At 39.9% G+C, this 27359-nt stretch overlaps 2 protein-coding genes across 3 annotated transcripts in view; one reads left to right on the top strand and one right to left on the bottom strand.

Moving 5' to 3' along the window:
- Positions 1–22696, bottom strand: part of ANO6 (anoctamin 6) — a 368316-nt gene extending 345620 nt beyond the window's left edge. Inside the window, exon 1 of the mRNA XM_084957199.1 lies at positions 22370–22696. The gene's annotated coding sequence lies outside the window, so the exon portion shown is untranslated. The remainder of the gene's footprint in view (positions 1–22369) is intronic.
- DBX2 (developing brain homeobox 2) overlaps positions 18530–27359 on the top strand; it is a 42061-nt gene continuing 33231 nt past the window's right edge. For both annotated transcript variants that reach the window (XM_084957237.1, XM_021092578.2), the window contains exon 1: positions 18530–22145. In XM_084957237.1, coding sequence (XP_084813363.1) covers positions 21746–22145 — 400 coding nt within the window. In that variant the 5' untranslated portion in view covers positions 18530–21745. The remainder of the gene's footprint in view (positions 22146–27359) is intronic.

Raw genomic sequence — 27359 nt, 5'->3', positions numbered from 1 at the left:
TGGTGTAGCTGGAGAAAATAGAGCTAAGAGGCAAGGAAAGTGGTTGAGTTTTTTTTTTTTTTTTGCAATAATTCAGATCAGGGATAAGATCAATGCTAGAACATTGCCTTGGAAATAGTTTTCAGAAAGAGGCAGGATAAAAGCTACAAGCTAAAAAATCCAAGAAGAATCATTTTGATGCCCTCTTGGGGGTAACAAGTAGAATGAGGTCCAGTTAGTAATGAGGAAATGATATTCAGGATATATCCATTTTATTCAGCATATATTTATTGTCATCTATAATGTGGCACATGTGGAGATAGAATAATATTAGTTCCTCCACCGAGAAAGAAAAAATATGAAGCAGAAATCTGAGTCTCCCTTTAAGAAGCAAATCAGCTTTAATTAAAAGGAAGTGATGAAAAGAATTACTTGAATCAAAGAGTACTTTGTTTATTCAGATACTTTCTTATAAAATGTCTATGTATTAAGGAGGCTAAATTTGGCTAGCTAACTAATCACATTTTAAAATTAAATCTGAATGCTCTGTGCTTTATCATAAGTGACATATTTCTTTGTTGAATTTCCTGCCATTCAAGGTAAAGAAAAAGGAACCTTTTAAAATTAGATGTTATCATGACGACAACAGAGCTTGTCTTTTATAAACTATATTTCTTAGTTTTTTAATAGCTGCCAAGGTTTGAGAAGCATAAATAAAGTAAAAAAAACGTAGTAACAATGGCTAATGTAGGAAATAGTCTATAAAATATTAATGGTTACTTCAGAAACAATGGAATTTAACATAAATTACTTTATAAAAATTATTTTCCTACCTAGAATTAAGCCCTTCAGTCTGCAACACTCTGAAAACTTCAGTGCAATTTCTTGTATCTGAAACACAAGGATTTTCTTATACAGCTTTTTTGCAGCAAGTTTATATTAACAAAAGATGTATACGTTTGATTCAAAACATAAAACACAATTATTCTGTTCTTCCACATGGGCAATGTATGACCTGCTAGGATTGGACAGAACTGACCACCCAGCTGTGATCACTTGGAGCTTACTCAGATCGAGAGGACAGCCTTTAAATGAAAAAGAAATGATTTGATTACACTTAAAGACAATCCAAGGAGTATGCTGAAAGTGAATACCATGGGAGTCTAACCTCAGCTGGCTGTAAGATTAGGGAACTCAGGAGAGGTCTACTGAGGACCAAAAAGGGAAGTGGGCATTTTCCAGGTGAAGCTGAGACAACCTTTCAGGCAGCAGGAATAGAATGTGCAAAGTTTCAGAGATGGGAGGAACATAACACCTTCAAGGAACCAAAGAGCAGTAACCTAGGGGAAAGTGACTGAGATGCCAGGAATCAGATCATTCAGGGCTTTGAAGAATATGTTAATGATTTTAGATTCCACACTATTCTAAAAAAGAGAAAAGAACACCATTGAAGGGTTTTAAGCAGGGGAATTATATAACTAGATTTATACTATATAAAACATAAAGCATTTCCATTTTTAGTAATATGGGGAATTAAAACAAAATCCTCACTGGTATACAACAATTTAAAATTATAGGATAAAATATAACATATTCATTTTAAATATATAGCTTGCACTTCAGTTTCAGTTCCTCAGTTTGCATCTTCCTAAGACCTCATCTTACCAGAGCTGGAAAAATTGGAAGAAATAGCCACAAAATGTCTCTAGAGTAAAACACATTAAAGTCATATCTTAGTGGGTTTCTCCAAGGTACAACTCTGTTAAAAATGACCTCACAATCCAAAATTGCAATACATAAGGAAGCAATCTAGCAGAAGCAAATTTTATGTGACACATTAAAAACAGGCATTGAACCTTAGGATCCTCAGATAACAGAATTATTAATAGAACCCATAAAATGAGTAGTATCCTTAAGTTGTTTAAAAACATTAAAATGGAATGAAACTATAAGAAAAGATCAATATACTATGAAAAATGTCCATGAAGATTTGAAAAGCGAACTAATAGAACTTCTAAACTTAAAATTGAAAATGTAATCATTTAAGTAAAAATTCCACTAAATCAAATTAAATAGCAAATTGAATGTCTGAAGATAGAAATAGTGTCTGGAATATAGACATAAGGAAATTACCCAGAAGACTGAAGAGATAAAAATGTAGGTAAGAGAAATGAAATATTGAGCAAAAAAAGTCTAGAATTGGTCTAATGGATTTTAGAAGAGAGAGATTAAAGAATGGTTGGAAGTAATAATTAATGTGAGAATAGCAGAAAATTTTTTAGAATTGATCAAATATATGAACATCACATTCAGGAAGCAATTACAATTCTGAGGAGGATTTTTTTTCAAAAAGGAAAAAGGATGATCATTGGTATATCATAGTAAAACTTTAAAAACAAGGAAGAAAGAAATTATAAGCATATTCTTGGAGATACTGTGGGTTCAGTTCTAGATCACTGTAATAACACAAGTATTGCAATAAAGTGAGCAGCACCAATTTTTTGGTTTCTTAGAGCATATAAAAGTTATATTTATACTACATGCTGTAATCTATTAAGTGTATAATTATAAATGGAAGGTTTGAAGTTCCTGCTGTGGTGCAATGGGTTAAGAATCTGATTGCAATGGCTCAGGTCAATGTGGAGGTGTGGATTAAAGGATCTGGCAATGCGACAGCTGAGGCCTAGGTCGCAGCTACAGCTTGGATTCAATCCCTGGCCCAGGAACTTCCCTATGCTGTGAGTGTGGCCATAAAATATAAAAGTGGAAAATTTGTGCCAACCTTGCATCAGTCAAGTCTGTTGGCACCATTTTTTCAATAGCTTTTGTTCACTTTGTGTCTCTGTGTCACATCTGGTAAAATCTGCAGTATTTCAAATCCTCCACGAGCAAAAAGATTGACTCACTAAAGGCTCAGGTGATGGTTAGCATTTTTATTTTTTATTACTCTTATATTTATTTATTTATTTATTTTATGGCCTACCTGAAGCATACGGAAGTTCGTGGCCAGGGACTGAACCAAGCCACAGCTGTGGCTTACACTGAAGCTATGGTGACACTGGATGCTTTAACTCACTGTGCTGGGCCAGGAATTGAACCCATGCCTCCATAGTGATCTGAGTGCTGCAGTCAAATTCTTAACCCACTGTTCCACAGTGGGACCTCTGGTTAGCATTTTTTAGCAATAAAGTATTTTTGAATTATGGTATGTACATTTTTTAGACATAATGTTATTGCATGCTTAATAGATGACACTGTGGTGTAAACATTTTTTATGCAGTGTAAACATTTTTTATGCACTAGGAACCCAAGAAACGTGTGCAACTCATTTTATTGCATATTGGCTTTATTGTAGTGATCTGGAATTGAACTTGCAATATTTCCAAAGTATGCCTGTAACCCTTTTAGTAAGGTAAAACAATCTACATCTTAGCTAAAATAAAAGGCAGCCTGGCTATTTAAGATGGATATAGAAAACTGTTGGGCATTATTTTCCTAATCAGGCCTAGTTTTGAAGAATCTTCTAGTCCCTTAAGTACTTTTACTTGTGTTTATTTGTCTCATAGTTGTTTGATATCTTTGTCCAGAGTCTTAGATACTTCCACAAAACCACTGTCCTGACAAAAGACTTTAATGATTCCATGCAAGCACTGGATAAAATCACACTGATTAATGCTCAAACTAAAAATTAGATCTCTACAAACCACATCTTTAAGGAAAATCAGTAACAATGGAAAGATCTGGAAAATCCTTGATTATCTCTGGTAAATGAGAAACAAAAGTGAGAAGTGAGAATTTTAAGTTTCCATAAGCCTTTTCTATAAATGATTGTTCTGTAATCATGGTTATAAGTAGCCGCTTGAATTAGATTTGAACCCGTACAATAGACGAACAATAACTATACTTGATGTATGCACTTTTACAAGTCAACCTAAGAGTGTCTGCAACCTACTTCTGAAATCAGCTAGCCAGTGAAAGATTCACTCCAAAATGTACCATAATCTGAAGTATCCAGCAAAACAACCACTGTCTTAACTGAAAAATCACACTCATACAACTACAGATGATGTCAACCCACTTATGACTTCAGAAGTCCACCAATCCATGAATTCCATTATCTCCAAAACTCTATTTGAGATCAACAGTCTACTCTGTTCTAGGAGACTGTGCCTGATCAGAAAATAGTTCAGCTTTGTCTTTTATATCTGATGTTGAGCATTGGTTTCATCATGTTTTGACAAAGATCCTCAAGATTCACCATATACAAAAAGTAACTGTACAGATGAATATTTATATGTGAAAAGTAAAATTTTAAAAACTTTTGGAGAGATATGATATAATATTTATTACCTCATTTCTTGAGGAACGTCTGTATCATAAACTTCCCTCTAAGAAATGCTTCTGCTATGTCTCATAGATCTGGGGAAGTTGTGTTTTTATATCCACTTGTCTCAGGTATTTTCTGATTTCCTCTTTGATTTCTTCATTGACACACGGGTTTTTCAATAGCATATTGTTTAGTCTCTATGTTTTTGTCTTTTTCCAACTGAATTCTAGTTTCACACCACTGTGATCAGAAAAATGCTTGATATTATTTCTATCTTCCTAAATTTGTTGAGACTTGTTTTGTGACCTATCATGTGATCTATCCTGGAGAATGTTCCTTGTGCACTTCATAAGAATGTGTATTCTGCTATTTTTGGATGGAATGTGCTGTAGATAAATATCTATTAAATCCAACTAGTCTTCTGTTCATTTAAGACTGTTTCATTATTGCTTTTCTGTCTGGTGGATCTGTGCATTGATGTTAAATAGAGTGTTAAAGTCCCTACAATTTTTGTATTCTTGTCAATTTCTCCCTTTATGTCTATTAATATTTGCTTTATATATTAATGTGCTCCCATATTAGTATATATGTTAATGAATGTTATATTCTCCTCTTATATTTATCCATTTATCATTATATTATTATTATATAATGCTCATCTTTGTCTTTTGTTATAGACTTTGTTTAAAATTCTACTTTGATATGAATATTTTTACCCCCAGCTTTTTTCTTCTTTTGCATGAAATATCTTTTTCTAGCCTCTCACTTTCAGCCTATATTTGTCTCTAGTGCTGAAGAGTCTCTTGTAAGCAGCACATAGATGGGTCTTGTTCTTTTTTATTCAGTGAGTAACCCTATGTATTTTGACTGGGGAATTTATTCCATTGACATTTAAAGTGATTATTGACAGGTAAGTTTTTAGTGCCACTTTCTTAACTGTTTCCTGGTTATTTTGGTAGTTCTCCTCTGTTCTTTTCTTCTTTTAGTTTCTTCCCTTGTGGCTTGACAGTTTTTTTTTTAAGCGGTCTGCTTGTGTTTCCTTCTATTTTGTGTGTCTATTGTAGATCTTTTATTTGTGGTTACCATGGGGTTTATATATGTCAATCTATAACTACATCTGCTTGTTTTAAACTGATAGTCATTTAAATCCAAATGCATTCTGAAAGATATACATTTTTAATCCCCTCCACCATGTTTTGTGTTTTTGATGTCATACATCCTCATATTTATCCTTTAGCTATTTATTTTAGTTATAGTTGATTTTACAATTTTCATTTTTTCATCTTTGTACTACCTTTTCTAAGTGGTTGATCTACAACCTTTACTATATATTTGTTACTAGTGGGTTTTTCTTATAAATTTTTTTTGGTCTTTTTTATTAGGGCTGGATCCATGGCATATAGAGGTTCCTGGGCTAGGAGCTGAATCAGAGCTGTAGCTGCTGGCCTATGCCACAGATCTGAGCTGCAACCTATACCACAGCTCATGGCAACACTGGATCCTTAACCCACTGATCAAGGCCAGGGATCAAACCTGCATCCTCATGATGCTAGTCAGATTTATTTCTGCTGAGCCAGTATGGGAACTCCTCTTATAAATTCTTACTTCTTGTTGCAGTCCTTTCTTTTCCACTTAGAGAAGACTCTAGCATTTCTTTTAGGGTTGGTTTAGTATTGATAAAGTATTTGAATTTTTTGCTTGCCCGAGAAGTTTTTTATCTCTCCTTCAATTCTGAATGATAATCTTGCTGGGTAAAATTAAAATATCCCAGGTTGCAGGTTTTTCTCTTTCAGCTTTTTGTTGTTGTTATTGTTTGTTTGTTTGTTTTAGCTTTTTAGGGCCACACGGCATATGGAGGTTCACAGGCAAAGGGTCTAACTGGAACCACAGCTGCTGGCCTACATGACAGCCACAGCAATGCAGGATCTGAGCTGTGTCTTCGACCTACACCACAGCTCACAGCAATGCTGGATCCTTAACCCACTGAGTAAGGTCAAGGATTGAACCCACAACCTCATGGTTACTAGTCAGATTCGTTTCCACTGCACCACAATGGGAACTCCATCTTTCAGTACTTTAAATATAGCAGGTCACTCCTTTTGCTCCGCAAAGTTTTTACAGAAAAAACAACTGATACCTTGTGTGTGGGGGGTTCCCTTGTACAGGACTCTTTTGTTTTTCTCTTGCTGTCTTTAGAGTTCTCTATCTTTAACTCTTGCCATCTTAATTATGGTATGTCTTGGCATGGGTCTCTGGATTCATTTTGTTTGGAATTCTCTGTGTTCCCTAAACCTGGATATGTTTCCTTCTTCAGGTTTTGCATCTCAGCTCTAATTTCATCAAATAAATTTTTGACCCCTTTGTCTCTCTGTTGATAATGCAAATGTTGGTATGCTGTTGTTGTCCATGAAGTCCCTTGAACTGCTCTCAATTTTAAAAAGTTATTTTTCTTTTTGCTATTCTGATTAGGTGATTTCCATTATTCTATCTTCCAGATAATTTATGCATTCTTCAGCATCACCTAGTCTGATGTTAATTCTTCTAGTGTATTATTCTTTTCAGTTATTATATTCTATATCTTTCACTGGTTCTTTTTTATATTTTCTGGTTCTTTGTTAAAATTCTGTGTCCATCTATTCGTTTCCCAAGTTAGCATTCTTATTACTATTGCTTTGAACCCTTTATCTGGTAATTTATTTATCTGTTTCATTACGTGTTTTTAAAGTTTTTTTTTTCCAGGGTATTTTTCTCGTTTTTTTTCTTTTTTTTTTTCAACTTTCCCTATCTCTATCAAATTAGATGAAACAGTTACCTAATCTAGTCTTGAAGGGATGTCCCTGTGTGGGGGCATTCCTATGAAGTCTGCATGTGCCCACTGGCTTTGTTGGGAGAGCTGGGTTTAAAGTGAGCACAGGTAACTTCTTCCCCCAAGGTGTGCTGTAAGTTAACACTTTGATGGGAGGCAGAGCTGGAGATGGAGGGGCTAGAGAAATAGCCAGGTGTAAATTGGGGCTTCTCCTATGCTCAGTGGCAGGCACCACTCTACCAGGCATGGGGGCAGAGCTCGAGGTGCTAGAGCAAAATCTCTGAGGGCTTTGGGTTTCTCTTGTGTGTGTGATGGCAGTCTCTGCCTTGGTTGATTTAGTGACAGGGGCTTAAGGGTGTGGGCCCTCACTTCTGAGCTGGTTTCACTTTTTTCCTATTGTCCTGTTGTGTAGGCCTTTGCTAGAGGCTAGGTTAGACCTCAGGGGTTGGTGTCACACTACTGAGCTGGTTTTGATTCTGCCACAAAGTTGGTCTCTGTCCTAGAGCTAGTTTCACTTTTCCTAAATGTAAGCAGGGATGCATGTGCTGGCAATGGCCACTTTCACTCTGATCATAGGCAAGGTCATGTCCAATCTGGCTCCCTTCCCTCTAGGTGTATGCACTGTTATTGGTGATGGCAACCTCTGCCCTAGTAGAGAACAGAACTGGAGCAAGATGGGCAGGAGCAGGTGCATGATACAGGCTTAGGGGCATGCTGGGGCAGTCCTGTTAAGCTGGCCAGAGCCCCAGACAGTTTTCAACTTGCTGCCTCTGTGCTGTGACTAGGAGTAAGGAAACAAGTGTATACTCTTCAAGAAGAATAGAATCTTGGTTTCTTATAGCCTTCTGGTAATCCCCTTTGGTTTTCAATCTAGCTAAGGGGACTCATTTTCCTGGTGTGGACCCCAGTGCTAGGGTGCATGATGCATGGCTTGAATTCCTCACTCCCCAGTGAAGATTTCCAAGCCCATGACATCTCCTCTTCTCCTGAGTCCCTCATCAGGGGGTACAGGTTCCAACTAAATTGCTTCTTTTCCCATCCTAGCAGACTCTATATGGATCATTCTTCACAGTCCTGGTTGTAGAAAAGCCTTTCTGCCAGTCTCTAGATTATTTCCAGAAAGAGCTGCCACACATGTTGTCATATTTTTGATGTGTTCATGGGGTTGTGGGGGAGATGAGTTCAGTGTCCTCCTAACTCTTCCATATGGATCTCTCTCTGCCCTGACGTTAAGCCTAAAGTATTTTATTACTAAGAAGAAAAAGAAACATCTTGGAGAATCAAAGGTAAATAAGAGAAGGCTAGTTAGAATGACTCTCATTCATTTATTCAATAAGCATTTCTTTGGTAACACAAGGTACTGTGCTCATCTCTGAGGAATAACAATGAACAAAAGAGACAAACACTTTGACCACTTGGAACACAAATTATAGTGGTTATTGTAGTAGAATCAGCAAAAATAGGCTAGATTTGGATTAGAGTGTTGTCAGATGGTCATAAGATGAAATCCACAGATCAGGGAAAGAGTTAAAAGATGAAAATCAACAAAATTTAGTGAGTGACTGGATATGGGTATGAAGCAGTGGAAAATATCAAGTATGACTTAAAGATTAGATCCTAAATGTGGGTGGATGGTGGTGCCATTTTCTGAAATGTGAAACACTGTCTGCCGATATTAATGGGCTTTATGAACTGTATTAGTCTAGCCTTAAATGCTTACATTAGAAAGAAAGAATAAAATTTGACAGAAACTAAATAACTTTTTTTTTCTAGAGGGTAAACTTGAAGGTAGAAAGAGAAATGCTAGAGAAGACTCTTGAGAGTTAAGGATGAGTTTTGCTTTGCTATGTGGGAGAATTTTGAGCAGGTTAAAAATGCAGATAGGGAAGACCCCAAAGAGAGGGACATATTACTAGAACAACCAAGATGGTTCATTTACATGTTTATTGCCTTTATATGTCTTAGTGTCTCTGTCTGATGCTCCCTCTGTCAGCCCCTCTCTCTCTAAAGGACACTCATTTTCTGGAGCCTCTTCATGTGGCTTGGGATGATGATCTTTTGATCATCTCTTAACATGAAGGTGTTTGGAGTGTCACACTTCTTCTATGGTGACTTGCTTCCAAAAAAGCAGGAAGCAGAAGTTCCCAGCCAACTAAGGCCTACATTCAGCCCCACCATCCATCAGCAGTATCTGGGTGAATGTTAAAGGTGCTGATGTTAATTCTGATTCAGAAAGTGTTGAGTGGTGCCTGACATTGGATTTTTAGCAAGCTCTACCCAGGTGGTGCTAATGCACATCCAGGCTTTGAAATTTCTGGGTTGGGAAGCTACAGGAGAAACACTGATTGCTCCAGTTTGTTCTCAACATCAACCCTCTCTACCCTTCCTCATCAAATCTCCCTTTCCTTTTAAAGATCACACATTTCCTTTTCAACATGATGATTCTTCTTTTGTTGTGAAACACTACATTTTAGTACCACATTTCTTAAAGGAGAAAACCTTCTTTCTGAGTGATTTAAAATCACCAAGTGAAACCAAATCAAAGTTGAACATGCATTTCACCTGTAAAATATCCTCTTTTCAAGATTTATTCATGAGAAGCATTTTTATTTTTTATTTTTCTCCCTTTTTTTTTCTTTTTATGGCCACACCTGTAGTATATGGAAGCTCCTCATCTAGGGGTTGAATTGGAGCTGCAGCTGCAGGCCTATGCCACAGCCATGCAACACTGGATCTGAGCTCCATCTGTGACCTACACTGCGGCTTGAGGCAGTGTCAGATCCTTAAAACACTGAGCAAGGCCAGGGATCAAACCTGCATTCTCACGAACACTATGTCTTAACCTGCTGGGCCATAACAGGAACTCTTTGAGAAGCATTTTTAAGTGGTCAACTTCTCCTTTAAATCTCATTTTTCCACAAAGAAGCAACTCCTTTCCATTATTTCACCACTCTCTCACTCTCAGACTAGCCTGGTTTAATTTCTCTGTGGACTCACCTGGATCCTCTGGTCTTTTTATTCCTTTTAAAATACAATCGGTGTCTCTACTCCTCCTCCTCACTGTACATGTCAGCAAAATCTCAAACAATCCATTTTCCCTATACGCAAACTGGACAGCTGAAGGTTACCACAGAAAATCAAGTTATCGGGCTAACTAATCGACATTAAAAACATGAACCAAAAGCTCAGTCATGCCACACAATCTTAAAATGTGACTCCCAGTAAGTTTACTTCCCTACTTTCCAAAAAATAGTGTTCTATTTCCTATCTACACCTCCATCCTCAAATCCTCTATACTAGTTTGCGCCATCTCATAATTTCCTGAATATATGAAAGCTATCCAGGAATCCTTTTATCTTTCCACCAGCAAATTGACAAACTGCTCTCATCAATATCTCTTTGCATGTTTTTCTATGCAGTTACAATAAAGGGTGCATCCTTCCTCCCATCAGAGAACCATCCTTTCATGAGTAATCTACATAACATTACTTCTGTTCTTAAGGACAGTTCTTCGGTTTTTCGTCTCCCTTGCACCAAGAATTTCTCTTTTCTTTGCTTTACTTTTTTTTTTTCTTGGTCCTTTTGTCTTTTTAGGGCCTCACCCCAGGCATGTGGAGGCTCCCAGGCTAGGGGTCCAATTGGAGCTGTAGCCGCTGGCCTACACCAGAGCCACAGCAATGTGAGACCCAAGCTGCATCTGCAACCTACACCACAGCTCATGGCAATGCAGGATCCTTAACCCACTGAGTGAGGCCAGGGATTGAACCTGTGTCCTCATGAATGCTAGTCGGATTCTTTAACAGCCGAGCCATGATGAGAACTCTCTTTTTCTTTTCTTTTCTTTTTTGCTTTTTAGGGCTGCACCTGCAGCATATGGAAGTTCCCAGGGAGGGGTCCAATTAGAGCTGCAGCTGCTGGCCTATGTCAGAGCCACAGCAATACAGGATCTGAGCTGCGTCTGTGACCTATAGTACAGTTGACAGCATCACGGGATCCTTAACCCATTGAGTGAGGCCAGGGATGGAACCTGTGTCCTTATGGATATTAGTTGGGTCCATTACTGCTGAACCACAATGGAAACTCCGTCTTTTTCTACTGGACTATTCCTATCATCATACAAGGATGCTCTGGAATTGCCTGCCTTTTTTTTCTTTGCCTCTCACTTCATATCCCTTCCAAGATGCTGCCTCAATTCTGGGCTCTGTTTTATAGTAAACATTCCAGAAACTGGTCTTCATAAAGTTTATACTTATATTTCCTGCATTCATTTTTTTCATGGCATACCCTTATTTCTAATACTTTTCCATTCTTATCTTTCCCACCAGTTAAGCAACATGACTGCAGTCGACCACGCTTGCATTCTGGAAGCACTCTCCTTTCTCAGCCTCTGTGTGTAATACCACATCCTCCCAGTAGGGGGATGCTTCTAAGATGGCTCCCATGATCCCCACTTGCTGGTAGTTATGCCCTTATGTAATTCTCTCACCTTGAACATGGGCTGGACCTAGCAACTTGCTTCTAAATGACAGAATATGGCAAAAGTCATGTATGATACATCTAAGATTAGATTACAAAGGCTCTGGCTTCCATCTTGCCCACTCTCCCTTGCTTGTTCTTTTTCATTTTCATAGGAGCCAGTGGCCATGCTGGGAACTTCCCTATGGAAAGGCTCCTTTGGCAATAAACTAAAGTGGGTCTCCAGACAACAGGCAGCAAAGAACTGAATCCTGCCAGTGTCCACTGGGTGAGCCTGAAAGTGGATCCCCTAGCTGAGCCTTGTGGTGACTCAGCCCTGGGCAGTACCTCAACTGCAGCCTGTGAGAAACCCTGGAATAGAGGACACAGTTAAGTTGAGCCCAGATGCCTGGTCCACAGAAACTGTGAGAAAACAAATACTTGCTGTTTTAAGCTGCTAAATTTTAGGGTAACTTGTTACACATAGATTACTAATACACAGGGGTTTCCCTTAGAGGTCAGCAAACTATAGCAAGGGGCCAAATCTGGCCCACCACTTACTTTTGTACTGCCTATAAGCTAAGGATGGTTTTCCCATTTTCAAATGGTTGAAAATGAATTAAAAAGGACTATAATACTTAATGAAATGGAAAAGTTATGTGAAATTCAAATGTGTCCATAAATAAAATTTTATTGGAACATAGTCACATACATTCCCTTCTGTATTGTCTGTGGTTGCTTTTGTACTGAAACTTCAGAGTTAAGTAGTTGTGGCAGAAACCTTATGGCTAAACTATTTACTAGTGACTCTTTACAGAAGTTTTTCACTCTTTCTCCACCTTCTTTACTGGCCCCACATCCTATGTTCTATCTCTAAACACTGTACTCTGTCTCTGTCTCTCTTTATACACACACACACACACACACACACACACACACACACACACACACAAATTATGTAGTTCCCACTGTGGTGCAGGGGGTTAAGGATCTGGCATTGCCAGCTGTGGCTCAGATTCAATCCCTGGCCCAGGAACTAGCATAGGCTGTGGATTTGGAAAAAAAAAAAAATATGTATGTTCTAACATATAAGAACACATTATATATTATATACAATAGATATTATATATGTTACTCTCTATTTGATGCTTATGCTTCTAGATCTAATAAACTTCTCAGCCTTAAGATAGACGCCCTCTGCTCTGGCTACCTCCAAAACCTGATTTTCTCCATTTCTTCCCATCTCAGGTGACAAAACAATCATCTAACTTGTTGATCTAGCCAAACATTGAGTGATCCTCAATTTCTCCCTATTGTTCATCTTATACATACAGTCCATCGACACAATCTATATATTTCATTTCCAGAATATATTTTGGAATATATTTAGTCCATCTTAATTAACACAGCATCCGTTTCATTTTTTTCTTAGCATTTATCAAGAGTATGTAATTATCTTACTCATGTAATTAATAATGTATTTTCTATTTCCTTAGAATTTAAACTCCATAAAGAGAGACCATCTTTGTACTGTAGTATCCTCGGTGCCTCGCCCACTAGCAGGTGATAAGTATTTGTGAATATATAAACTGGGAGATGCTTGGTAAGTAAAGTAGTAGCTATAGCTCAAAAGGGCACTAATTCACCTTTAAAGAGCTATACTGATCTTTTGGTTAATTGTAACTACATTTAAGAGAAGCAAGCATCTTCAACTCTTTGAAAAACGGGTGATGAGGGGAGAAGTGTGTTCCTTTCTTTTTAACTAGAGTAATTCACTAATTGACATATTTTTAGAGAATAGTTATTTTAATGACTGAAGATGACTGTGGTTTATACAGAAAAATTCTGCAGCTCAAACTGTCTAAAAATCTGACATCTGTGTACATAATATACAAAAAAATCACTAGAAATTTTTCAGCGCTGCCTCAATTTAACAGTTACAGCAGGTAAAGTTAAGAAAAATCTAGGTAATTAATAGAAATAAATGGAAAAAAAACTACACAGGTATCTAACTAATTAATTGCATTACATTGAGGCTTTGTTACTACTTGCCCAAACTAAAGATAATTCCTTGTAGGATAAACTGATTTTATAACCCAGAAGTATTATAAGAATTTTTGATTTCTAGTTAATGCGGTGTATTATATGATTAGGATACGGTAGTACACTTCATTACTATTCCCAAATGTACAGTGCCCCTCCCTATAGGAAGATTTATTTCCTCACCTTACTGAACTCAAGTACGACCATGTGACTTGTGCTGTCCAGTGAAATGTGAGCAGAAGCAACATGTGCTCCTTTGGGGCAGAAACTTTAAGATTTAGTATATGCTTTGCTATACTTTCTTTTCCCACCAAAAGGCCAGAAATATACTTCAAATAGAGTTTACTCCATCAGCTTGAATACAGGAATAAATTATATGTGGAGAAGAGCTATATAGTCTGGCAAAGATGATGTAAACATTCATGATTTTGGAGTCATGTGTTACTAGAGCATAGCCTAGTCTAGCCCCATCTTTGAATATTACATACATTTGGAACAAGTATAGTAAAAGCTTACATCAATGGAGTAGTGCCTAGGAGAAAGGCTAACTTGAATTAGTGAGAAGTCAGGCTTGCAGAATATTTTAAGGAAATCAAAACTTATTATTTCCAAATATAACAAGAAGCCCAATTAGAGAACCAATTAGTAGTTACACTCTTTTAGAGAGGTGAGATATTGGGAGGATCTAATTAAACAATGCAATCTGTACATACAATACTGCAATGTAAGAAGACATGAAAGATATCGCTGTGTTGTTCTTTTAAGTGGTGTGCTATTTAACAAGCTGACTGCCGAATGACTGGTCAAGGTGTGTAGGCTAAAAGAAGAACGCTAGAGCAGAAGTGTTGGATTGGAGATGGGGGTGATTAGCAGACGGAATGATGGAGAGAGTGATATACACACGTATGAACTTGAAAAACAGGGATGGTATTTGAGTGATGCAAGGAATGCCGCTTGAGAATTACACCCCACAATTTAAATGGTTGACTTTCAAGCAATGCTTACTTAGGAAGCTTTGTAATATTACTCCAGTTTCCAAATAAATCAAAATTGTGAAACTCAACAGAAGACTGAGGGACTAGAAAAAAACCTCTAGGGATTAATTTTTGTTTACTTGCCTGAACTGCTTATTACGTTTTATAGGAAGAAAATTCTCACCAGAGAAATGACACTCTGAAGCAAGGAGATTAACGCATCTAAACTTGGTTCAGGGTGCAGTGCCTGGATTCACAGCCTTAGAGCAGAGCTTTGCAAGGGATTAACTTCTTTGCCTGTACTTCATAATTTGGGCAATAAATGCAAACAACTTAATGCTCATTTGAAAGAACTACTTTGGTGTAAACATTGGGGAATGTGACAAAACTCACAATGCAATGTGCACCCTTTCTTTTGTCCAAAGAGGTAATTCAGGGCCAACCAGAAAACACTGCAGGATTTCAATATGAATGAGAGGCACCTGTGCCTCTGAGGACACTTCACTAATGAGAAATGGTTGAAAAGGCTGCTGCTCCATGGCATCCAGGGTAATTTCCTCAAAATCTTTCAGTAGTTCTCACATTTCACTTGGAGCCAAGCACTACAGCGGAGAAGTGGTTAGAAATGATCAATGAGCAAGGAATGCCAGAGAAACTGAATGGCCTGGAGAGAAACTGGGAAGTCTCCCAGTTACAGAAGAAAGTCAGGAAAATAGAGCTTGAAGGTAGAATGCAGGGCACGGAGATGAACAGTGCCCACGGCATGGCCAAATGATAGGGCAGCGCCAACAGGGCCAGCCAGAAAAGACATGTGCAGGAAGCAGGACAATCAGGGCATCAGTCCTGCCAGATTAACACTGAAAACATATTTATAAATGTCTCTCCAAGGTGAGCCAGATTTTTTAGAATTTATTTCAAAGACCCCAGCATATATGGGGATGAGGTGGGGTGGAGGGAATGGGGAATATTTAGGAAAGAATAGAATCATATGGAATTCAACTGAGTAATGATTATTGAAGTGGTTGACTATACCTAACTCTTAACACATTCCTGTATTTTTCTTTAAAATATTTTTCCCCCTCTAATTTAAGGATTAGGATGTAATCTGCCCAAGATTCTGAGCTGTGAGTAGGTGTTGCACTGTGGAAAGAATCTACACAGCTAGCAGTTACTAAGAAATACTTGTTTCTCCCTGACTAACCCTGCTCCAGGCACATTTCCAGGTTACTATAAGGGCTATAATGGGTCTCTGAATCTTCTCCTTTAATCTGAGGACAGAACCTAGCTCCTTCCATTTGCATCTCCTTTTTAATAGATGTCTGATTGTGGGAGCAGGTGCTCAGAGGCTGCCAATAAGAAGTCATTGATTAATCCTGGAGTTTCCCATTCAGGATCTGTATTAGCAGGGCCATGGGAAGGCTTCTCTCTCCACTGAGCACAGAGACTCTCCTGCTCAAAGGGCTGAGTTCTGCTGATCAGGGAGGGATGGGAAGAGCTTTTTCAGACTCCATTATGGAAGCCCAGGTCTTAGCAGAACTATTTTTAAGTGTGCGCATTTAAAATAAAATAAAAAAAAGATTTACCTGTTCATTGTATTTCTTTACTACTTATAGGGCTTTAGGAGGCATACTACATGGATACAAATACAACAGAACCATTAAAATAAACATAAAAAGATGTAAAGTGAACTCAGGAGAGGATGGAGATGAGGGAAATACAGGCTAAGGGAGTTACAGCCATCGAACTCTAAAATTAGCTCAACTTCTTGGCATTTAAAACATATTAGGAAACAATGCCTATATAGTTCTCATGGTTTGATGAAACTAAGCACACCAGTTTCCTAAGAGACAAGACTTCCTCAGACTCCAAATTCACAGATACCTTCTAGAGGGCTCTCAAATCTCCTATTTCTCTCCATCATCACTGCCATAAGTCCAGCCCAAACTCCTGGGACTTCTCAGCTGCATTACTTCAATGGTCTCCATCAGAGTCTTCTCCAGATCCTAGCACAGTCTCTATACTACAGGAGTGGCCTTTTAAAACACAAACAGAAGATCATATGCCATTGCTTTTTAAAAACTGAGATATAACTGACATACAAGATTAGATTAGTTTCAGGTATGCAGTATAATGATGTGATATAGATATATATTGCAAAATGGTTATCACAAGAAGTTTAGTTAACACCCATCACCACACAGTTACAATGTTTTTTTCTTATGCCACCTCATTGCCTTAAGGACAAAGTCCAAAATCCTGAGTCCTGCACACAAGGCACAAAGTGGTCCCAGCCCACGTCTCCAGCCTAAAGACAGCATAGGTCTTGGCACACACTTTTCTTAGCAGCTCTCTCCCCTCCTGTCCTCCCCTCCCCCTCCCTTCCTTCTTGAATAGCTAACTTGCACTCCCTATTACTTTGTACCTGGCTATCTCAAAGGTTTTACCCATCTCACCCTGAAGGCATCTGAGCTCGTGACGATGCTTTTTATGGGAACCAGATCTCAGCCTAGACCAAAGTGGTCTTCAAGGAATGAAAACACTAGGAAAATAGCCTGAGCCTTTTTGCACAGTCTCAATTATCAGGTCCTTTTTCATAAACATCAGTAGCTTCTGAGAGCTAATTAAGCAAATTGAGGGATTACAGAGCCATTTCCATAACCCCATTCCCAACCTCTGTGAAAGCTAGTGTCAGACTGAATTCTACAATACACTTAAACATTCATGTGCAAGCAGGTACCGAGACAATCATATAATAAGCTTTGGAAGGTCAATGATATCCAGCTCTTGGATCTTGCAAGTTCATATCTTGCAACAAAGATCCCACTGAGGAAAAGTGAGTGTTCCAGTCCTGGGACTCTGCTAACATCCCAGCTGGGTTTGGGCAATGAGTTCTCTAAGTCAGTGACTGAACATCTCCATTCTGGAAGGTATAGGTTTTCATGTGAAAGTGGGAATGCTTTCCTCCACACCTTAAACATCACCTATTTATCTCCCGAACAATAATTTGTGATGTCCATTGTACCAGCTAAAATACCTTCTGGTGCTAATTGAAGATAAACTGTTGGGAAAAAGGCAATCTTTCACCTCCTGCTCAGCTGTGTAAGAATGGGCCTTGGGCCTGGAACACTATCTTCCCAAGAGAGAAAGAGCCCACCCAGCCTGTGCTGGGCTCATCCCCTCTCCTGCCTCCAAACACCCCCATCTCTTTTTTCTACCTTCAGCTTTCTGTCCCTAGCACGTCTTTTTTCCCTAATCATACAAATATATTCATCTTTTCTTTTAACCTATGACTCCCTTTAGCTTTTTCTCCATGTTTCTTCAAACTCTTATTTTCCTATCTTCTATGGACCTTCAAACTGGTTTCTACCTCCCTTGTTCCCCATGAAAAGCCTCTTGCCCAAGTCACCTAGAATCAAGTTACTTTATAATGGTCCGAGGCATTTAGAGCGTTGCATATTAACTAAGGTAGATGAGGATATGCTTTGGGAATCAACCCTTTACATTTTAATGGCATTACCTAATAAAGGTTTATTTTTTTGCTTATGTCATTATTTACTCAAATAAAGTTATCATGGTCATTGGCCTTCCAGGTGGTGATGCAGGGACTTAGGCTCCTTTTACTCTGTGGCTCCACCACCTTCTGGGCACTGCCAGTCCTCAGCTGGACCGCTGATCTGGCAGCTGAAGAGCAAAGAATGTGGACTGTGTGGGTGGTTGGCAGGGGCCAGGCCTGGAGGAGAAATACATTACTTTTCCTCTTACTCCATTGGCCACACGAAGCCTGCAGGGGAGGCCGGGGAATGCACTGTGGCTGTTTGTCCAGCTGGAAAAAGAAAACTACCGAGCATACAGCAGTTCCTTACCAAAGTCTGACATTCCCCATTTCTGAAACTGCCTCTTCCTTGTCTATTGTTCTTTCCCGGTTTCTGTCTCCAAATCTTTTTTTTTTTTTTTTTTTGTCTTTTTTTGTCTTTTTTGTTGTTGTTTTGTTGTTGTTGTTGTTGCTATTTCTTGGGCCGCTCCCGCGGCATATGGAGGTTCCCAGGCTAGGGGTTGAATCGGAGCTGTAGCCACTGGCCTACGCCAGAGCCACAGCAACTCAGGATCCGAGCCGCGTCTGCAACCTACACCACAGCTGACGGCAACGCCGGATCGTTAACCCACTGAGCAAGGGCAGGGACGGAACCCGCAACCTCATGGTTCCTAGTCGGATTCGTTAACCACTGCGCCACGACGGGAACTCCTGTCTCCAAATCTTGACTGCTGTTTTCGGTCTCCCTCACAGCTCCTCTTTTTTTTTTTTATCTACTCCCTCAAAGTCCCCCAGCATCCACCTCCTGACTCATTGCCCTTTTCACTACATTATTTTCCCTGGAAGATTTCAGAAACTATCAGAACATTTCCATCTTTTTGTTCATACCTCCATGTAAACGTGCTCCCCCTCTTACAAGTCCCCATCTTCATTAAGTGGGCATCTGCTCAGTTACTAAACCAGAAAACTAGAACTGATCCTACCCTTGATCCTCTATAACTGAGGTTTTCTTGACGACCACGCCACTGATATTTCAGGCTGGGAGGTGTCCTGTGTATTATAGGATGTTTAACAGCACCCCTGGCTTCTAGATGCTAGATGCTAGTAGTTGATTCCTGACCTCTGCCAAGTCGTGACAACCAAGAGTATCTTCAGACATTGCCAAATGCCCCCTGGGAGGGAAGGAATCGCCCTGGCTGAGAACTGCATCATCCAGTCCTACTGATTCAACCATAATATTTATCCTCTCCGTTCCATTTCTTACCATTAACTTTATTAAACTCCACATCATTTTATGTCTGGATTTCTCCAACTGCCTCTTAACTGGTTGTGGCAAGTTGACTGACCTAATAGTTTCTTCGCCCAAATTTTCATTATCACCTTCCACTAAAGAAAAACTCATTCTCAGGTTCCCTCTGCGTGGCCAGGTGACACCACTTAGCATGGCAAATCAGGTTTGTGAAAAGCATGACAGCTGAAAGAGCAAAGGTTCTAAGGCTTCAGAATCATCCAGCTTAAACTGTATCTCAGCCTTATCACTCTGGTAGTCATGCAGCTTTAGGAAAGTTCCTTAAATTTCTCTGTGCCCCTTCCTAACACTGGGATAACAGTAACACCAACCTCATAGGATTATTATGGAGATAAACGAGTTAAAATGTATAAAGTGTTTAGTACCATAACTGGCTGAACGCACCCTGGACAAATGGTGCCTCTGGTATGGAAAGGCGGCAATGATGTGATCTCTCTATTCCTTGCTAATCTCAAAGGTTACTACTTCACATCCTATGCCCAACTACTGTCCACTTATTAAGACTCAGTTTAGGGAAGACTTCTGGAAGTTTTCTCACACTTTGCCCTCCAAATTATAAGCCCTTTCTCACATTATACCCTCCAAGTTACAAGGCCTTTCTCAGATGTTACTTGTTTTTCTCCCTCACTAGGCTGTGAACTACAAGGCAGAGACCAGATCTTTCTCTATATAGTCCCAGAGCCACAACAAGTGTGCAATGTATATGGAAGGTTCTGGAAAGGTGTGTTGACTAAATCAATATAAATGAATAATATTAGTAATATGCACCAACTTTGTCAATAACTTCCCTCCTATTTTGCAGCAGGTGGGGAGGGTAGACCCTTAAAAATCTTTGGACATACCAAGTGTAAATGAAACACACATCAGCCAGGTGAATTTTCAAGAGGAAATTTATCTCACTAACCTGGCACTCCAGCCAGCTTTTAAGTAAATAGAAACTAGGGACAAAATCATTCTTAGGGCAAAGAGTAAACCCATACATGTGATCCCAAACTTTGCAGACATCCTTTAAAAACCATATTCTAAATAAATGCATCTAAATTTACACAGGAGAGTGGCAGTGGGAAGTACGGGAAGTGCAAATTGACACAGAAGTCACAGTTTCCAAAATGAGTAGCTCTGAGGTTGCCTTGTGGTTTACGGAACTTTTAAGGACACACACCCTTTTCTCACCTTTAGAAAGTACAGTTTCTTTAGCCGACTGTTAACAAATTGAAAAACACCCACATTTCTAGAGGAAAAAAAAAAAAAGAAAAAAGAGCAACTCTAATTCTAGAGGAATTCAGTGTTCTTTTCCTGGTCTCTCTGAAGAGGCCTTAGTCACCTTTCATTTGGTGGTGGCTTTCTTCCCAGATTTTGCACCAAGCATCTGCCATCTGCTATTTAATCAACTCCAACTAAGATCCTCTTTTCTAGACAAAATGTATTAGATCCTCTTTTGTAGATCAAAATATACTAGATTGTCTCCTCTAGAGTGATTCCTAAATCAAATCTTACTAAAAAGCAACTCAAAATTAACTGCTGGAAATGGAGACATTTCTTAAAAAGTCTTCAGGAAAAACTCATTTCCTTTTCCTCTTAAAAACAAACAAAACAGGGGCCACATTCAATACGCAAAACAACCCATTCTCTAAGATGCACCTTTTCCTCTGTACCACCACGGGTCTCAGTAACACGTGAGGCTCTCTCTCATGACTACAGCCCTTTCAAGACACTAGTGACTCCCACTCACTTCTCCTGGATGCCCCGAAGTGACAATCACAAGGGAGACCCAGGGATCGCCCAACAATGTCTCTGGGTGCAGGCGTCCACGCACCCCGACCTCCCCAGGACAGCTCGGGCTCCCCAGCAAGGGCCGGGTCGGGCTGCTGGGAGGGGGCAAGCGCCTGCCTCCCGTGGCCTCCACGCCCGCCTCTTCCGCCACACGTTCCCTCCCCTTGCCAAAGCTCGGACTCTCGGGGTTGCCCTTATTGTTGGCCGCGTCTGTCACTTTGTGGGCCTAGTGACATGAATGGATGGGCTGGACACACCTTCCAGCCTTCTGGGAAAAAAAAAGTCCAAATCTGCATGGAGAGCAGGAGGGACTCCTCCGGCGCCCCCAGAGCCTACGCCGCGGGCCAGGGGAGCGCACAGCTCCCCCCTCCCACACTCACTCCTCCCCTCCTTTAAAAAAAGGCCCAGCCCAAATAAATACTATCTTTCCCAGCCGGCCGGCGTCCGGGGTGCCCTTGCCTCCTTTCTGGCCTGAGCGCGCTCCAGCGCTGTGGGAGGCGGCGCGCGGGGCCGGAGGCGGGCGTGCAGCGGACCCGGGCGCCGCACCATGCTCCCCAGCGCCGTGGCGGCCCACGCCGGTGCCTACTGGGACGTGGTGGCTTCCTCCGCGTTCCTGAACTTCCCGGCCGCGCCGGGCTTCGGCAACTTGGGCAAGAGTTTTCTTATCGAGAACTTGCTGCGTGCTGGGGGCGCCCCGCCGCACGGCCTGCCCCCGCCCCCGCCGCACGGCCCGGCTGCGGCTCTAGTCGCGGGCGCGCAGGTCCGGCCCCTGCCCGCTAGCCCCGTTCCCCTCAAGCTGTGCCCGGCGGCCGAGCAGGTCAGCCCTGGCGGGGCGCCCTACGGCACGCGATGGGCATTTCAAGTTCTCAGCCCCTCAGCGGACGGCGCCAGGCTGCCGGGCCGGGCTCCGGGGGACCGAGACTGTGCCTTCCAGCCGTCAGCCCCAGGTGAGCCCGCTCTCCCCTCCCCAGCCGCGCGCGACCTGGGCACGTCGGCCCCAGTGCGCAGGAATGCGCCCGGGCCTGGACCTTTCGAGAGCATCTCGAGCTCGAGTGGAGATGCCGCCCCGGGAGAGAGCTGGGTACCGCCGCCAATTGTGATTTCCCTTCCCCCCTTCCCGCACCGCCAGCTTCCTCTCCATCCCCTCCTTTCCAACAAGTGGCAGGGCTACCTGGAATGGCAGGCCTTTCGGAAGAGAGTCTGAAGGCAGCTCTAGGTGTTAGTCGAAAGGGCGGCCCGGGTCCCGAGGTCTCTTGCCTCGCTGAGTTAGTTTCGCGGGGTTTCCCGAGTTCATGTGGCCGCCCGCCCGCACTTGTCCCGGGGGTCCGGCGACACCGGTTCCCTGGAAAGTTCTCGGCCTGGAGAGCCTCGCGCGGTCCGCTTTGGGGGCTTTTGCCTCAAACAGTTGGGAATGTCGGGACGGGAGGCTCGCAACGATCTTTGGGAAGGACCGTTGCGCCAAGTTTTGGCTCTCACCACCCTTAGAATTTGTATCACTAAGGCTCAAAGAAATCGAGGCCGGCTTTTAATTCGCGTCGGGCTGAAACAGCTGCATTGGCACCTGGAGTAGGACGTTGTTCAACAAATTTACCAAAAGAAGGGCAATTTTGGTTTGGTTGTTTTATTTCCCGCATAAAACTTAAGTGTTGGGACTGGGAAGATGATGCGGACAGTTTGCTCTTATTTTAGCTAGAACTTATTTGGGGTGGGGGGCGCTGCTGAAATTGGCGGTAAGAAAGGGAAAAGCCTCTTAGAGACTAAGAGGCTGAGTTCCAGTTGGATTAATTTTTTTTTTTTTTTTTGGCTGTGTCCTTAGACGATCTTAACTCATTCTTTTTAATCCCGATGGGTTTGTCCAGAATGACTAATAGACGCTTTTTCAGCAGATTCCATTGTTCCAGCAAACTGCCGGATCAAATTTATTGCTAATGGCTTTATAGAATTGAACATGTTTAGAACCTGTCCTGGTCTTTCAATTTGAAATGGTTACTAACAGAATGGAACAAATATAATTATATGAGCACCGGGCTCATTCACGTAGTGTAAAACCTAAAGTCCGGGCAGCTTTTTTGCACCCTGGGAGGGGAACAAATACAGTTAAGGCAGAGTTTATGTGCCTTGAAAATCTGGGCTACTCTTTTTTAAGTATTAGGAAAATTAGAAACGTATAAAGCAGGTTCATGTAGACAAGAGATAGTAAATAATGTCTTATAAAAATTTTTCAAGAAAATTTGGTGAGTTGCATAACTTTTGGTGGTTTGGCATTGTGTTCATAGGAGTTAGTTTTCAAGGATTCTTCAATTGCTCTTGATTATGATTGGCTACTCCAAAAAGTTATTGAATTTTAACCTTTGTGGATTTTACAGGTTAAATTTAAGTAAACCAACTGTAAATCAAATGCAGATATTTCAGTAACTCCGAAGAATGATTTTATAAGCCTTTTCATTGCATTCAAAAGATTGCAATTATTGGGTAAAGGATTTCCTAACTATATTCTTCAAGAATATAATTCATTCTTGTACACTTTATATTAAAGTATAAAAATGCAAAAATGCTTTTTGGAATAATTGAGAGCATCAGAATTTATATTTTACTTTGAATTATTTTAATATAGCTTAAGCCTCTATCTTTCCTAATATTCAGTCTCATTGAAGATTGGATGTTTTCCTAGGTTAATTTGTATTTGAACAAATAACTTATTTTCAAAAAAATCATTCTGATAAAGAATGCATTTAATTTTTGAAACTTGGAAAATATCGTAAGAAAATTAAAACCCCATAAATTTGTGCCAAGTATGCTGCTTAAAAACATTTTGAAAATAATTTGACAGAGACTATAACTTTCCAGTGTTATTTAAATGATAGAATCTTATGCTGCCAAATGTTGTGGGAATTCTTTTATGTTGTATAGAATTATGAAGTTATAATGAGTGCTGACAGAGTTAGCTGTCTTTTCCTCAACCTTAATTTGTTGAGTGCACCAGTCTAAGTGTTGAATAAGAAAACCCCAGAGGCTTTTTAAGTGCATTGGCGAAGTACAGCACTGTTTAACTAGGGGATTTATGCCACTGCATGCATTTCTGCTTTATTATTTTTATTACCCACTATTAATTATAACATATAGTTCATTCAGTCAGCAAAGGCTTACTGTCTCCCATGTGTTAGGACTCTGTTCTAGGCCATTGGGATAATCAGTGAACAAAACAGATGACTGTCTCTGCCCCTGTGGAGCTCACAGTCCATGTTCTGTCCTACTTTATGGTTTACCAAGCATTTTCATAATTGTTAGCTGCATTAATCCTCATAATAGGCCAATTTTTCCAACAAGGCTTATTCCACTTGCTAATTTTGTTTTGGTCTGAAGTATCATAAACATCCATGGTCTTGTGAAAGAGAGAAAAATTGCCCCCCATTTTTATATTCCTTAGATTAGTCTTTCACTGAATATGAGAAAATGATATAATGAGGACGTGTGGGATAACCAATTACATGCATCACAATAATAAATCTGATTGCGATGTTACATCTGTGTGGGTCAGGAAAGAAATTTGCCTTCCCCTTCGTCTTGTTATGTGTTTGAAAGGTGGTGACAGTTAAATGGTAACACATTTACAGATCATGGATGAAAACATAGCTGTCAGTGCTCCATCCCCGAAAACTGGCAAGTGTTTTAAGTCTTTAGAGCAAGAAAAGGAACACTCCATTGCTAGATGCGGTCAAGTTGTGTATATAGAGTAGCTTAAAAACTTTAAAATTTAGAGGGCATTCTTCAAGGTTCGAGAAGGGCACATTGAGTGTAGTAGCGGGTAATAAGTAGACTCACCTCCAGGAGTTGAATGTGGAAAAAAAAAAAAAAAATCTTTGATCCGTTATAGTTTGTTAGTGGAAACCAGGTTTTTCAAGTAAATCCTAATCATCAGAGTTCCTTCCCCAGAAGTTCATTACTGTCATTATTTGGTGGGCTATTGCACTAGATTAAAATATCCATATTTTGATATATTAAAACTGTAGAACTTGAAGTGTAAAAAGCTGAAGCATTTAAATTTCTCTTAGGCCACTAGTTTTCTTCAAAATTTGTTAGTGGAACAGATAGCCTTGCTTTTCAATAATGTTTGCTATCTCTGACATTTTAGAAAATGTTTGAAATAAAGATAACTTTCTGACTACAATTTAGTGACTATTAAAATCTACTGCTTGTGCTGCATATAAAAGGATTAGAGAGCAAATGTTTGTTCTGGATAGGTGAGTTGAACTGTTCTTTTTTTAACATAATTTTTTTTGAGTGAGTTGTACCATATAATACAGAAATGGATCCATTATATGTTTTAGGATTGTTTCTTACCGCTAATACTTCATGTGCACTCTAATTTTCTTTTCCGGTTACTATCTGCTTATTAATCCCTGACTCTCTCTTAAATTACTTGCGCTTATGTTTTCTGATTTTTTTTTTTTCACTTTCACTGAGACACACTGAAAGTATGAAATAAATAGCTTCTCCTTCATTTTAGGCATTTGGGGGAGGGAAGAGTAGATGAATCTGTGCTCCAGGTGGGGATTCCAGTCCAGCTGAAAACTTGGTGATCTGATTTATTAAGCCAGAGTTTGTCATTTATCTTTGCCAAATGTGTGCTCTAGGTTTATTTTGGCAAATTAAAATCACAGAATCTTGAAAAGAGGGGAAAAAAGACCCTTTTTTTAAAAAAAGAAAAAAGTTGAAATTTTGGCTTTACTTTTGCATGTTTTTCTATTTCCCTGACACAGAGCAGATAGATACCTGTGAGCCCAGATCCTCTGTTTCTTTGGCGTGGTGCCTTAGCAGGATGCTGTGAATATTCTGTTGCATTGAAAAGTTGAAAACAGAATCTTAACTATTGATGATGCTGATCCAGAACCAGGACAGAGAGAATGGAGGATCCAGAAAAGGATAGTGAGGGAATCCATTTTAGTAGTTCCTTGCACACAACGTCACTCCAGACATCCTTTGGTGGAATTTGTAGGTAATACCAAACAATAGTCTTATCACATCTGTATATTTTTTTGTAATCTGATTAATGTGTCTTTGGATTTACATTAACATATTAATAATGTTTACATAGTTCATGAGGAATCAGCTCTGAACAAATTGTTGGTCTGCAACTTAATAAACTGTTTCAGGTTCAAGAAGGTCTGGCAGTGAAGAGAACCATTAGGACGAATAGACAGTCCATTTACTTCTGGTTGGGAGTGAGGAAGCCACGCTCCTTGCAAAATAATGTCTGAGTTGAAATTACTAAAGGGTAGCAATTTACGTGATTTTGATCTGCCTCTGACTTTAGCACCCATCCCTCTCCCAAGCCCTAAAATATGCTTCTCTCCTTCGCTTCAACAATAAGAAATCTCAGTCCGTTAACATGTATTGAAGCTTTATTTATTGAAGTTTAATATTAAAACAGAAGTAAATCCAGCAGTCAAGTAGGGACATTTTAGAACTTTCCCCTTAATTCTTACTCCCTTTAGAGATTTGAGGATTATTTTCAGAAGCACAGTAGTTTGAATGCCCAGAAACTTGCGTACAGATTTATGCAGAAATAAATGTAGGATCCCGAGAGGTCAGGGTGACATGCAGGAAGCCAAAGAATGCCATATGTTGTGGGCAACTTTAAAAAATTGTTGACAGTGATTTTAGCTATGTCTGTTTGCCACCAAAATGGCTCAGATGTTGGAACCAATGCTGTGCATTAGGCTCCGTTGTATTCCTTTTTGAGTATGCCACCTCCTTCCTGTTCTTGTGCCCACCAGAAAAAAAGTCTCTCTTTGCCATAAGAAGACATTTTCTGGTTAGTTTTGCTGCAGAGCAATGATAGAAATGGTAACAATTTGGAAATTGCAGAAGCAACATAGGTCATAGTTGTGTTCATAAGATATTCTGATTGATTTCTATGAAAGTTTTTTTACAGAAGCAAAAAAGTTACCATCTTTCAAATATTTAAACAAATGTGTTCTTATGCTAGAGTTGAAGAGGTAAATACTTTATGTACCCCTCAACCTACTTTCCACTACCCTGTTTCTCTTGTTGATATTGCCCATAACTTTAGAACCCATGTTATTGTATCTTTTTTAGGAGATTGGTTTCGCAGCTCTTAAAATAGAATTTGTCTACTTAACCTCTGGTTAACAGTTACT

The sequence above is a fragment of the Sus scrofa genome, chromosome 5, assembly GCF_054392235.1.
Source record: "Sus scrofa isolate SSC_HxYL_T2T_F1_AM1 chromosome 5, Sscrofa_HxYL_maternal_Yorkshire_Landrace_v2.0, whole genome shotgun sequence".
Classification (NCBI taxonomy): Eukaryota; Metazoa; Chordata; class Mammalia; order Artiodactyla; family Suidae; genus Sus; species Sus scrofa.
This window is presented reverse-complemented; position numbering and strand designations above follow the sequence as displayed.